At 48.3% G+C, this 14,663-nt stretch overlaps 1 protein-coding gene across 2 annotated transcripts in view; it reads left to right on the forward strand.

The window, feature by feature from the left end:
* Window positions 1-14,663, forward strand: part of LOC111147701 (chloride intracellular channel 5) — a 154,205-nt gene that overhangs the window by 111,925 nt on the left and 27,617 nt on the right. For both annotated transcript variants that reach the window (XM_022503934.1, XM_022503935.1), the window contains exons 3-4: window positions 2,793-2,918; window positions 10,563-10,669. In XM_022503934.1, the coding sequence (XP_022359642.1) occupies window positions 2,793-2,918; window positions 10,563-10,669 (233 nt within the window). The remainder of the gene's footprint in view (window positions 1-2,792; window positions 2,919-10,562; window positions 10,670-14,663) is intronic.

Consider the following 14,663-nt stretch of genomic DNA (forward strand, 5'->3'; position numbering starts at 1 on the left):
TTTCAATGCAGAGGAGCTCAAGGCTCCCTCCCTGAGCCTCTAGCATCTGCCTGTATAGCTTCTTCCCTGGTGAGCTTAACATATTCTACATGTCACCTTTATGCAGATTATGCTATACCCAGGACCCTACCATCTAGAAATCTCTAGAGCAATTTCCACTTGCGTTTTCTATTATCACTTTAAAATCTAGATGTCAAAACTTTTATCTGTCGTTTCCCCTTTGAGTTGAGCTCCCCTCCTGAATCCCTGGGTTCTTCCATTTTCTAAGCACTGGAGAATTTCCGGCTCCCTTTTCTTGCACCTCCCTTGTCAACCAGTCGCCAAAGGCAGGGCATTGTCCCAATGTGCTGCGGCTCACCTCTGAGGCCTCTCATCCGTTCCCTAAGCTCACACTGGGGTCGGGTCCCACCACTGCCAGCCGACTGCCTCTTTGTTCTTCCAACTGGACATCATCCTTCCAGGTTCTCTCTCTCTCTCTCTGATCCATCCTTTATGTTATCCTCAAGTCATTCTTCCTAAAATAGTCCTTTAGTCATGTGGTTCCCCCACTGAGAAAACCTTCTGATCCTTCCCGTTGCCCGTGGAATAAACCCGCCTGTAGCTCTTTGTCCGATCTTCAGTGTTCCCATCATTGTCTCCCAACGCTTCTCACCACAACCTAGCCCCCTCTGTCAGGCTGGACTCCCTCTCGCCCTGTCCCCTATAGCGGCCAGCCCCGGCTAGGAGGCTCCCTCGGCTTTCCAGATGCTTTCTTGCCTTCCTGAATGGACAGACCATGCCCAGGCCCCAGATTTCATCCTCCCTTCCCTGGATTATCATCGGCAGGAGTGCGCTTGAATGCTTGGCTGGGGATCGGAATGGGAAAGGAAGCCACCTCAGCGTTCCTCAGATGCTTCTGTTGCTCTCTCATATCTGTTATCTGACCCACCAACGCCCATGGAGGCGGGCTGCGCAATAGCCCAACTCCAGGTCAATAGATAAGGAAACTTTCTTACTGCAATAAATAAATAAATTAATAAATAAATTAATTTACTAATTTTTAAAAAGGATAGAAAAGGAAAGAAACAAAAGCAAAGAAAGAAAATATATCTATGAGACAGAGTTAAGGACTTTAAAAAAAAACACACGAAACAACAAAGTTCAGCAATTTCAGAGAATATTCGTTTCTTATCCTGGCACCACCATCTGTTGGGCGAGTGACCTGGAATGAGGTCCTTCTGGTGGTCTGAGCCTCTGTTTGCTCGTCTGTACAATGGGGACAGAAGCACGGCCTCGTCTGCAGAGGACCTGTGGGGATGTCGTGAGGCAGGTCTGGGGGAGCAGGTACGTGTGGGACTGTGCCTGGCTCAGAGCAGGCAGGACACACTGACTTTTCTTAGCATCGCCCCTTCCCTCCGGAGCTGGCGAGGCAGTCAGGACAGAGGACCGACACAGATGAAACAGTCCATCAGTTAGACCTGGCCTATCCACCTAAACACGAATTGCATAATTTGAGCCAAAAACGCTGAAGAGGGTCCACGAAGAGAGAGGTCCACAGCTGACCAGCCTCTCTTTGGCCGGAAGAGCAGCATCCGCCCTAGGCAGCACCCCCCAGCGATGCCAGACTCCAGGGGCCCCTGTTCTCTTGAGTCACGGGGAAAAAAAGAGAACTCTGTTTCTTTAAGCCACAGAGAGGTAATGGCCGAAAAATAAAATGAGTATAGATTTCGCCGCCCCGCTGAGAACCCAGGCACTTCTGCCTTGTGTCAGCTCTGAAAAACAGGAGGAGGAGGGAAAGAATGTCCTCTCATTGTCCAAAGGAGGGACGCCCACCAAGTAAACAAAGGGACCGAGTAGATGAGATCTTAAAACCACTCTCCGTCCCAGCTGTCTCAGGAGTTCCAAGTGCCACACAATGTAGCTGGAGAGGATGTGTGTTTAAGAAGCGATAGGGGAGTAGCACCGTAATTGAAATTCTTCCCTTCCCCTCCCAAACTGATTACGCCAGGAATTTGTTTCATTACAGACTTCTCTTCCCCTTGTTTACTTTTCTTCAGTTGCTCTATCCAATGTTTTTGACTCCTGACTCCCGCAAGGGTTGTTTTCTCGGCAAGAGCATTTGGGGTGAATCTGAAGTTCCAGCCGGGCGTAGGGACGCATGCTTTGTAGTTCCTCCTCTTCCTTACTGTTTCCTTTGGCACTGCTCGTGCCCCATGCCCCTGTCCTGCCCCCCATCCGCCAACCCTCCTTCTCTCACTGTGCTCCAATCTTGCTCTTGCATTTCCACCACCTGGTGGAAGCGTGGAAGCACGCTCTTGGGCATGATTGGGGCCATGGTGACCCCAAGGCCACTTTCTCTCCTGTTGCATATACTCTTAACAACACAGAAGATAGCTCTTATTATAAACATAAGATGTAATTCATTGATTTTTAAAGTTTGGCATCCTGAAGAGTTCATTTTTGTTAAGCTAAGTGGCAAAGGACCTTTTGAAAGCAGAGCCCAGCCTTTGCCCTGGGTATTAAAATCTTGGCGCTCATTTAGATGGCTACCTGCCATCACTCTGCTTTTCAGTAGAATGCAACTCCTTCATTGTGACTTATTCTCGTGACTTCTGCAAGACAGGCCTCCTGTATCGCACCACATCCCTTCAGAACTTTCTCGAACCTCCCCTGCTCTACCCGCCCCCAACCTAAGTCTGTTTTGCCAAGAGGCATGCTGGACAAACCGGGGAGTCTAATTTATAAGTTGTAGGTTCTTCCAAAGTTGAGGTGCCCCAGTGTAAGCCAGCTCCTGAATCTCGATCTCTCTACAGAAAGCCGGCCGACCTGCACAACCTTGCCCCTGGCACCCATCCGCCCTTCCTGACCTTCAACGGGGATGTGAAGACGGACGTCAATAAGATTGAAGAATTCCTGGAGGAGACTTTGGCTCCTGAAAAGTAATGAGCTGCTTATTTCTGAAGCTAAGGGCAGGGGTGGGTCCGTGTTGGAATTAAAGAACCAAAGTGTTAGCTTCAAGGAGGCAGATTTCCAAAGGAGCCTCGTCAGTCCAGAGCGTAGAACCCTCTTCTCAAACCCAGAGAGCTGCCAGTCTTAAAACTGCTCCTCCAAGTCCAACTCCAAGAGTGGACAACCCTATGAACAGGATATACCTCCTCAACAGAAGTCTGGGAAGGGTGCCGCCTCTCCATCTCCCTACATGAGTCCTCCCCTGTTCGTTATGCCTAAAAGACCCCTAAACGAGGGCGAAGTCTCCCTCGTTTTAGAATGAGAGCTGGAAGGCTGACGAAATTAGAGTAAGCCAGGAGAGAAGTAACCCTATGACTTAAAACCATACCCAAGTATAAAGTCACAAATCTGATCAGGTCTGGTTGAAGCCCATAATCAAAGAGGAAAAAACTGACTCCTCTTCTAAAGTCAGCCCTGAAGGTTTGAGGGTGGGGGAAGAGACCGGAGGGCTATAGGCTCTCTGGTAGACCAGCTGCTCCTGATGGAAAAATGGGTGCAGAGGGAAGGAAAATGAATTCTGAAAGTTACAGGAAACTAGACTCGTTCCTCATACTCTAGTATAATCAGGGATTAGAACAAACACACTGTTTTGTTTTAACTAGAGGAAGATTCCATACAGGTAAGTCTCACACATACTCCACCCTGGAGGAGAGCCACTGAAAAGTTTGAAGCAAAAGTGTTCAGACTCAGGTTTCAGGCTTACTTTGGGGGAGCGGGAAGATGAGCAGGGCAGAGGATGGAAAAGTTGGAGGTGAAGAAATCAATTAGTGGAAGCCACCTGGTGATGGTCACAAAAGACAGGCCATGTGGCTGAACTAAGGCAGTGACCGTGAACTGGGGGCAGAGAGGGGAAGAAAGACTCAGTATCTACTCGGCACCTAAAATAAGAGGGATTGGGCCACTGGAAACCAAAATAAATGGATCTTGTATTTATTTTGAAATTATATTTATTTATCAATACTTTTATAGTTTTCAAGTGCCCTGGGAGATAGATATTACCTAGTCTTGTTTTACAGCTGGGGAAACTGAAGCATTGAAAGGTTGAGTCACTTGCCCAAGGTCACATCTCTAACAAGTGACTGTTAAATTAAAATTCCCAGTCCATGCTCTGGTTAAGCCTTAACGTTTATACATTTTTCCTAAAAAGTATTCTTTGTCATCCACCTTAGGACGGTTTAATTTTACACTTAGAGTGGGAAGCTGCCTCTGGCCCATTGGAAGCAGCTGAATGTAGACTTTAAATGAGGGTATTGATTAAACCGGCCATAACCACTATCTCAACCACCACCAGAAGCCACAGCATCCCCAAACAGGACGCCAGCCAGCCACTGTGCTGAAAGTATCCTGGGAGGGCTCTGGTGCCATCCCTCAATTCTGCGACTCAGCCTTGTCGCTGGTGCTGGTTTTGAAGGCCCATAAGAGAAAATGAATGCTGTTTGCAGTTTAGACCATGCATGGGGGACCGGGATGGGACTGTCCAGGGGGAAGCTACTTTCCTCATGAGTATTCTCATGCTCAGGAGTGACCACTACTCTCTAGGCCAGTGGGGAATGGGAAACGGGAGCAGTGGGGAGCAGGCTGTCCCACAGGTCCTTTGCCAGGCCAGTCGATGGAGGTATGCAGAACTGGGCTGAGCCCCCGGGCCTGAGGCCTGCTATCCTAGTCCCACCAGCCATGTGGTGTGCCCCCTTGAATGTTCCTTCTCTGCTCAAAGCCTCTGTCCCATCCTGTGGAAAAGGATGACCGGAGAGACTCTCCTGTTCTTCACGCCCATGTTAGTCAGGCTCTCTCCACCCTGACCAGCTGTGCCTTTCCCAGGCTCTTTTTCTTCCTCAGGGATATCCAGCCCCACATCCACAGTGGGACCAAGAGGGCCTGGGAGATCCCCAAAGGGTACATGCCCCTGGTGCACATGTACGTTCTTCCAGAGGACAACCATCATCAGATCCACTGTCATTTCATCAGATTCCAAAAAGTTGCCATGATCCAAATAGAGCTACCTGGTGTCTGACACAGACACTCCCTCTTCTCTTCCCCCTCCACACACATTACCTGTCCTAAGTTCTGCTACCTCTGGTCTACGTCCTTTTCTGGACTGTAGTGGTGTGTGGGAGGTTTTCCTTCATGCATTTCTAACGTGTCAGTGACGCAACAGTCCACCACACCCAAGTAGCAGAACCTCAGACCTGCTCAAATGCATGTCTCAAGAATGCCACCAAGATGGCGGGCCTAGTGATGAGACCGGCAACGTCCTGGAGTCCACAGGAATGCCTTTTTGATGACTTTGTATGGGTCATACTGGGCCAGAGGTCATAATTACCTTCCACTAAATGCCCCCAAGCCAGTGCCTCGGCCTCACAAAAGAAGACCTGCTGTGCTGCCCACAACAAGCCCATAGCCCCAGCTGGCTGCCCACTGATTTGAGCAGAGAGGCCCCTGTGGCCTATAGTGGAGGCCCCTGTAGGAGCGCAGCTTGACCTTCTGGCTCTCTAGGGGGCAGCAAAGCCCCCAGAACTCTTCACTGAAGGCTGTTCTGCCATGTGTTTCTCATCACACCACTGTTTGTAAAAACTGCCAGAAAGCCAAGAAATTGTGGTAGCCTTTTTCCCCTTAGCTTTATTTTTTAAAGGAAAAAAACCACATGCAAACACTCCAACCATTTTTTTTTTAAATCACATTTGGTCCCACAAAGCATTTGGTGTCAAAAGAAATTCAGGAAGTCTCAAGTAGTTTCTAAATGAGACTAACTTCCCTTCCTTTCCTAAGACTGGCCCAGTTACCATTCAACAGGGAAGCACTGGGATCAGCATTGTGATTATGATTGAATGGGGCTGGGCATCACCTTTCACCTCCATAGAATGGCCAGAGCTCAGAGGATCCAGAACTGAGAGGCAGGAGAACAGACTCTGGCCACCTTTCCGTAGTGTAGATAACCTTGGGTCAGCCTCTCTCCCATTTCCTCAAGAGGGGGTGGAACTGTGTAGTCCCTAAAATGCCTTTCAGCGGAAGCGCTATGATCCTGTGAGGATCTCAAAGTGCTTTTCCAGAGCTGGCTATTATTTAAAATACCCCTCGTGCAAAAATGCTGTGAGAAGAAGTCAGGAAGGGCAGATTGATAATATATCATGGTACGGCAAGTAGTCAGTCAACTAGCAAGTACGTACTGAGGACAGGTGGGGTTCAGAACATTGCCAGAAGTGGAAGACGCTTTGAATTTATTATTTTGAGAAGTGTTTGTAGATATCTCACAACTGACAAAAATAAGAATGGTTCTTCTCACCCTCCGGGAAGTAGAGAAGCAGCGTTAGTACCAAGGACAGGATCACGTGGTGGCTGAGAAGATGGACTTTTGGGTCAGAATGACTTGCGTTCCAATCCATACCATGAGGTTGTGCCACACAAATCAGCCACAAAATTTCGGTAATGTAGCAGAATACAGTTTATTCCTCACTCTGGCCAAGTCTAAGTGGGCAGAATGGCCCTCTTCCGTATTGTAGCCTTTAAAATATGTGACCCCCAAGACTCCTTCAGCAGAGAAAATGTAAGAAGGTTTGTGCCAAATGTTTTTAAGGGCCAGGTCTGTGAGTGGTCATATCACGTCCCCTCTCAACCTATTGGCCAGAATCCAGTCACATGACCCCAACTTAACTGAGAGGCAAGAGCTGGGAAATGCAGAGAAACACATGGATATTTAATCTTTAATTCTCACATCTGTAAGATAATGATTGTAATGTTGATCTCGTGGTATTGTCATAAAAGATGATACTACTGAGCCTAGTGCTGGACATCGAGGAAAAAACTCCTGAAGCGACATCTTGAAGTATTAGAAAGCTAAGTCACTACCTTGTTTGTGACGGTCTTCCACATGTAATCCTAAGGACCTTTGTCTTAAAACCGCAGATCCCAAGGGATGTCTCTTAATGATTAAGCCAGACCATGTCTACCTCTAAGGATCATTTGCTTAATTAGCAGAGACAAGACAAACAAGCACACGGCCAAGGATCAGAAGAGTCAGAAGCATTAACCTGCTTTTCCAAGTGAGGGCTTGGTGAGATGAAGAAGCAGGAATAAAGGAAAAGGGAGAGAACTTTTCAGCTCATTAGAAAAAGGAGGGTCAACGTTCAAGATACCAGGGGAGCCCCTAGGATCGGCAGAGGCCCCTCCATCAGGGCAGAATTACCTCTCTTTCTGCAGTGTATCCCCAACACCAGGGACAGGACCTGACCATGGGGGATGCTTAATACATGCTGGGTTTATTGCGTGGGTCCCTTGTGTTCGGTGGCATGGTGGCCTGGTGGCCTGGGGCTAGTCAGTGAGAAGTCGGTGGGGGCCCTAAGCCAGTTAGAGCACTTCCATCTGCATACACACACACACACACATACATATATATTATATGGTACATATATTATAAGTAGTAATGCACATATATTATAATATTTATATATAATATAATTATATGATAATACATATATATCTATATAATATATATATTTCACTACTATTTACAAAAGAATTTTTTTGTGAGAGAGGCCAACTATTTTGTATTCCAGAATGAAACTTAAGTGTAAGTCTAAGATGAATGCATTTGAAATAAGAGATCTTAAAAATAGAATGGAGAGAAATTGTCATCAGTTAGAGCAGAGGTCAACAAACTTCTCTGTAAGGGGCTAGATAGTAAGTCTTTTTGGCTCCGAGGGCCGTAGAGTCTATGTCACAGCTATGCTGCTGTAGAGTGAAAACAGCCATATATGACATGTCAATGAGTGCAAGTGGCTGTGTTCTAATAAAATGTATGATTACTGAAGTAGGAATTTCATATTATTTTCACAGGCCACAAAATACCATCCTCCTTTTGATTTTTTTCAGTGATTTAAAAATGTTAAAAAAAAAGGGGGGGGTGCCTGGGTGGCTTAGTTGTTAAGCATCTGCCTTTGGCTCAGGTCATGATCCCAGGGTCCTGGGATCGAGCCCTGCATCAGGCTCCCTGTGTCTCTCTCTGTCAACTAAATAAATAAAAGCTTTTAAAAAAATAAAAATAAAAATAAAAATGTTAAAAAACTATTCTTAGGTCATGAGAGGTATATAAACAGATATTGGGCCGCACCTGCCCCGTGGGCTGTAGTTCACTAATTCCCGAGTTAAGAAAAATTCACCACGTCTTTGTCATCAGACCACATCACAGTCTTATTTCAAAGATGTTCCTCTGAATGAAACGTATTTCTCAGAGTTCTAGAGAAACAGAATGTACTCTGTAGCTCACCTATCCGCATATACAAAATATGGTATAAATACGGAGCGAACATGAACACCTTTAACATCCCAGTAGAGCAGCCTCCTCAAGTCTAGTTACTGAAATCTGTGAGATTAATATTTGGATACGCATTTCCCACAAAGACAAACTTCAGATGGGACATTAAGCTGTACAGTAAAGTCTCAGGAAATCATTGCGCTTAGAAGACAGGCCAGCTCTCGCCTGCTTTCTCTGAGCACATGGCACTTTGTTGCGCGTCTCAGATTTGGTTCTATCTACTCATGTTGGGTCCACACTGATTGCGAAGAAATGGTCAGATTATTGCCAGTCTGGTCAAATGATGGCATAAAGCAAAACAAAACAACCAACCCAAACAAATAGTCTACTGAAAATGCGTTTTCTAGACCCTTCTCTTTTTACCTTACCAAGCAAGAGCACAGAGCACTTGGTATTTATTATAATAATTTAAAGCAATCAGTTCTGAGAGCCTGCCAGATTCTGTGTGCAAAGGCCAAAATGGGGAAGGATGATCTTAAATTGCTATGGTCTTGGCTTACCTAGTATCTTGCAGGAAACTTGCCTGGTACCCCAGGGACAGCAGATGAATCTGCTTATTTCCAGTATGTTCAGGAAGACATGCGTGCCGGACCTGTGCAGAGCGCCATCTGCAGGCGGATGGAGAGTGCACTCATGGTGCTCAGCTGAGCTGGAGGGAGGGCTGTGGGCCTTTAAGGGTGAAGAGCTGAGTCCAAGAGAGGCCACAGAACATGAACTGGAGAGCTGGGCTTCCAGAGTGAAGCTGCCTGGGCTGGATCCTGGCTTTGCCACCTAGCCACGTGACCTTAGGCAAATGGCTTAAATTTTCTGGGCCTCCTTTTTCTCACGTGGGAAATGAGCCCGATCAGAGTACCAACAGGATTGTGAAGACTAATTGATGCATACACGTAAGGGGGCTAAAACCGCGCCCAGCACATAGCAGGCACTCAGCACAAGTTAGCTTTCGCAGGTATCAGAGCAGTGGTGTGATGGAACAGGAAGAACCCTGCCCCGGGGGCAGGCCGGGTTCTCACGGTCCCGCAATGATTTATGATCCGTGGGTCCTTCAAGAGCCATTTTACCTCTCTGGTCTCTAGTTGTCTTCCCTGTAGAGTGAGGACCAGAATGCCTTCTGTATCTGCCTGATGGCAGAGGGCTGGACCCCGTGACTTTCTGAAGAGTCCTCCGATGGCAATATCTGAAATTAAACAGTCACTTAGCAAGGCACAAGACTGGGTAGTCAGTCCTAGCTAGCTATTGGGTCAATCGAAAAGCAGCAGCAAAAAAGAGAGAGATTAAGAGAGAGAGAGAGAGGGAGAAAGAAGGGAAGAAAGAAGGAAGGAAGGACAGAAAGGAAAGGAAAGGTGAGGGGAGGAAAGGAAAGAAAACAAATAATTTTTAAAGACTCTCATTCACATGATTTACAACATTAAAGGAAATTTAAAAGGTATTTTCATTTTAACCCAAAGCAATCCAACAGTGGGCAGTAGACAGTTATTCACCCGGAGATCACAAAGATCCACACAACTGATAATGATGATAAATAAGCCACTGTCCCTCATCTCATTCCACCCCTACCTGGCCCTACCCATATAATTTTTGTGAAATGACATTCCTAGAAAATATGAGGGTGCTGAGGGGTTGAAGGCAGGGATGCCCACACAGGCAAGTGTATCTCATTCGGTTTTAGAGACAATAGAAACTTGTCCTAACTCGGGTCTGCCTCTTACCTTCTTCTGGCTTCACATGAAAGCCTGTGCCAAGGTGAGAGGCTGGATCGTTGCAAATCTAGCTCCACGCCTGGAAATAAAGTAATCAGAAACACTCGTCCTGCTGTGAGAGCCTGGTAAATTTCACTCTTACTGCATACAAATAAGAAGTGGGTGAAGGCTACTTCAGAAGAGCCCCAGGGGCACCCTTTCTTTTGAGAAATAGCTTCAAAGCCTCAGTGGTGAGGTACCTTGTATCTCCTGGCTCCCAGAATTAGCTCTGTCCAGTGAGGATGATCCTAACTGCTGGCAGTGGAGAGTTCATTTAGTACGGGTTGGGGAAATGTCAGGGGCACCTCCAGAATTTTGTATGGTGGTCTTGGACGAGACTCAGGTCCTCTGAGGGGTCTTCTGGTTCCCTGCCCACAGATTGTATCCCCCACAGGCAGCCCTAGAGAGTGTCCACCCTTCCTATAGGTTCAGCGTAAGATCCCCAAAAGATCTGTAGATCAAACTAGAAAGGGGGAAAGGAGCCCCAAGTTCTCACTGATTCTAGAACACCACTCCCTCCATTCCAGGTACCCTAAACTGGCTGCGACACACCGGGAGTCCAACACGGCGGGCATCGACATCTTCTCTAAGTTCTCCGCCTACATCAAAAACACAAAGCAGCAGAACAACGCCGGTGAGTGACCCCCTTCCACTCAGAACTCCTGACAGCCCTGCGCACTGCCCAGGACATCTCAGACACCCGGGTCCAGGAAGCATCTGGCACCAGTGCTGTTCACTGTTTGCCCACATCCATGTCCCCGTGACACAGGGAGCGGGGGTGTAGATCCTTCTTTTTGTCTAGTGCAGGAGAAAAGGCCAGTGGGCCTTTGTGTTGAATTTGGAGGGAGGGAGGTAATTTGTGTTCTGGGCCTGTAATGGTGTGCACAGAAGTTACCTGCCTTGGCCATACCGCTGGCCATTTGTCCCAGATTCATGACCTTGCCTGGGTTCTTGGGAGGCCCTACCTGAGACCACATATCCCAGCTTCCTTCTGGTCCCTCCAGGCCTTCTGAAGGGGTCGTGCAGAGGTCATGGTGGGACAGCACGGTCACCACGTGGGTGCACACTGCAGAGGGAGCCCGGCCCTCTGCTTCCTCCCCCTGCTACAAGTGCAGAGGATACTGGGGGAGCCGCAGCTCAAAACCTGGCCCATCCCCCATCCGGCCTTGGCTACAGAGCCCAAGACTAGTTCTCCTGTGAGGGCTTCTCGGAGGGGTCTGTCTCAGTGCCTCATTTAAGCTCCTCACACTTTAAGTACCTCATTTGGCCTTTCCTTTAAGAACTAGACAAAGCAATTTGAATAGAACCATCAAATTGAGTATGTGTCACACTTGAAAAACTTGTGTTAAGACTTAGGAGGAAAAAGAAGTTTTGTTGCCTCCCAGTGGGAGAATGAGACAAGCTTAGGGGCAGAAGCCTGGAGCCCAGCACAGGGCCAAACAGAGCAAGGTCTGCACGAATCTTGGTGAATAAAGGAGTGAACGAATGACCATCAAATGAACACACGATGGACCCACACGTGGTGGGATATGCTAGACGTTTCAGGAGCTCAGAGGAGAAAGGCATCTTTTTGGATGAGGTGACCAGGAAGGGCAGCTATCATGACGCGAAAGGGAAGACATTTTGGCAGGAACAGAGTTGGTGCAGTGGGAAAGCTGTGTCTGCCAGGGGTGTTCAGAGCAGGAAGGATTTACCACAGGGCCTTTGAGAAAGCTGCTCTGAGGGGGTTTCGACTGGGTTTCAGGAGGTGAAGGGAGAGTCAGTGGGCTTTGAGTAAAGGGAGGAGGTCGTGGGAGTGGGGGTGGGAAAATGCCAGCGGCAGAGACTGAAGAAAATGACCAGAGCCCACAGCTCCAGCCTGAGGGTCAGGTTTTATCCTGGGAGTCACGGCAGCCATTCGAGGGGCGTGAGGAGGCATGAGAAGGAAACCAGCCTTCAGTGACAAGAAGAAGAAGAAGAAGGGATATGGAGAGATTTTAAACAAGTTCAGTGCTCCTGCTTCCCTGATGTTTGGACCTTGGTGGGTAGAGGAGTGTCCCCAACAAAGCCATGTCCACTGGGGACTTGAGAATGAGGTCTTAACTGCAAATGGGGTCCAAGTAAGAAGGGAACACAGAGACCCGGGGAGAGGTTTGTGTGAGGGTGGAACAGGGATTGGGTTGTGACAACCAGACTGGGGGGGCCACCAGAAGCTGAAAGAGATGAGGAAGGGCCCCCTGGAGAGCCTCAGGAGGGAGCGCGACCCTGCTGACACCTTGATTTTGGACTTCTGGCCTGTAACACCGGGAGAACGGATTTCTGGGGTGTTGGGCCACCCACTGTTGTGGTGGGGCTGGGACTCGAAGGCAGCCTTTCAGGGCCGCGTGTGCCAGGGAATTCAGCTCTGGTTTGCACATCCCACATCCAAGGCCCTGTCCTCTCAGCCACAAATACCTTCCTTCAGACTTGTCAAAGCACCCTCAGAAGGATTATCTCATTGGAACCTTCCAGAGTTTTCAAGTTACAAATGGCACTGACATCGTGTCCATATTTACAGTTCTCTGATCCCAACCCCAAAGCAGCAGTTTCCACTGAACATCCCATATCGGTTTCTTATAAACTCAAGGCTCTCCAATTTCCATTGTTTCCACTTCTTCTCTTTCCCCCTGTTTTTTCTCTGGGTTGAGTTCTGTCCCTGTGACTCCTTATGCCCAGACTCATCTGTGCATTTCAGAGCCCTAGCCTTTCTGCTGTCCCAGAGAGCCTGTCCCCATAATAGCCCTTGGCATGGGGGTTCTTCTGTCCTGCCTTGAACTGGACTCCATGCGTTTGTTCTTTCCCTGTAACTACGGCCTGCTACCCTCCCACCACCCTCCTCCTTCACTTTCCCTTCCCTTCACCCTTACCCTCCAGTTCTGGTCTGCTGGGTCCAGAAGTTCTTAGGCTCAGCAAGCCAGAAGCCAAGACAGAGAGTAGCTCGGTGGCCCACTGCACTCAGCCACTTGCTCCAGAGACAGGTCATACCCAGCTCAGCTTCCTGCCAGCTTTGTCGTCGGTGTCGCCAGTGGACCCCCTGGAGGCTGCAGCAGGAGACCCCCAGGCTTCCATTGACACCCCTCCGCATGCTTCTTTCCCATTTCTCTCTCTGGATCTTCAACTCTGCATCTATTTCTTCAATATCCCTTCTTCAGATTCTCCCTTTTGTGTTTTCAGCTTCATTATCTCTTGAGAAGAGCCCTCCCTCCCACCTTATCACCTAAAGCCTCCCAGTCCCCATAGATGCGCCGGCCATGGCAGTGTGCCTTTCTTGCCCTCTTGACATCAAAGTGTGAAAAAAACCAGCACAGTGATGTGGTCCTGCCCTGTGGGTCATCTCTCCACTCTTGTGGTGGATACTGGGGCTGCCATTCAAAATGTCCCTGTTTCACAAAACCTCAAAAGTTCCCTGCTACTGAGACCCAGCCCCCATCCAGGGGAGCCATTCATAGCTAGCACACAAGAGAACTGTTTGTTAGTTTGTACATTCAGTCATTCACTTATTCATTCAGCAAACACGGGTTGCCTCGAACGGCTACAAGCCCAAGCTAATGTTTCAAGGGCATTTCTTGTGTACCAGGTACTATGCTAGGTTCTAGAGGGGTCAAGACAAATGAGACCAAGTCGTTGCCCTCAAAGAGCTAACTAGGGGGGAGGGGGGAGGGTGGAAAACATATGAACAGGTGATTACTGGCCTGTGTTGGGACTCCACATCTGCCATTTCTAGCGGTACAATTTTACTAGAGAGACTTCTCTCTAAGCCTCTGTTTCTGCATCTATAAAATACACTTAGGAAGGCTTTCAGTTTCTGCATCTGTCAAATAAGGCAATTAATAGCACGGCCAGTTCTGTAATGCAGATTCGCTGACTCTCTAAGTCAGGGCCTACAAATTCTGACACGTGGGGAATGCTCATTTACTGTTAACTTTGATTATAGCTGCTGCTGAAAAAACGAGGCAAACATGAATATTGGCATCAGAAAATCCCACTTCAGCTCTTATTTCCACCACCCCCAGCCAGCACTTCCAAATCTCGCACTCACATCATCTCATTTCTGCGTGTTTCATTTTGTCTCCCACGTTCTTGGTGTCTTCTCCTCTTCTCCAAAGGCTACAGGGAGGAGGTTCCATGACCTGGGCCTGCCTGTCACACCTTCAGGATTGTTGCTTTCGACCTCAAGTTAGGGTTTTGTGCTCTGGCTTGGTGTCTGTCACTGTATGGCCTCCTCTCTCGATAGCCGCCCCGGCCGGGTCCCGCTGGTCTGCTGAGAGCGGATCCCCCTCCACGCCCTGCCACATCCCCTTCTCAGACGTGCTCTTCAGTTCGCTTAAAGACAGCCTGGACTTTCTCATGAGATTCTCACTCTCCCTTCCCCTGCTCACATGCTCTCTAAATAAATAAATGAAAGTCTCAAGATGCCATACTTAGTAAGACGCTATATGGCCGTACTTTCTGGTCACTTGGGATTTCTCCCATCACCGCCCTGGTTTGCAGGCGATGCAGGGAGTTTGTTTCCCCATATCTCAGAGACCAGCGGCTGTGTGGCATTCAGCTTAAAGACTGAAATCCACCGCCTGGGTTCAGACCCCAGCTTCCCTCTCTTCTTGCTGGCA

This window comes from Enhydra lutris, unplaced genomic scaffold (genome assembly GCF_002288905.1).
Source record: "Enhydra lutris kenyoni isolate GAN:26980312 unplaced genomic scaffold, ASM228890v2 scaffoldscaffold17, whole genome shotgun sequence".
Classification (NCBI taxonomy): Eukaryota; Metazoa; Chordata; class Mammalia; order Carnivora; family Mustelidae; genus Enhydra; species Enhydra lutris.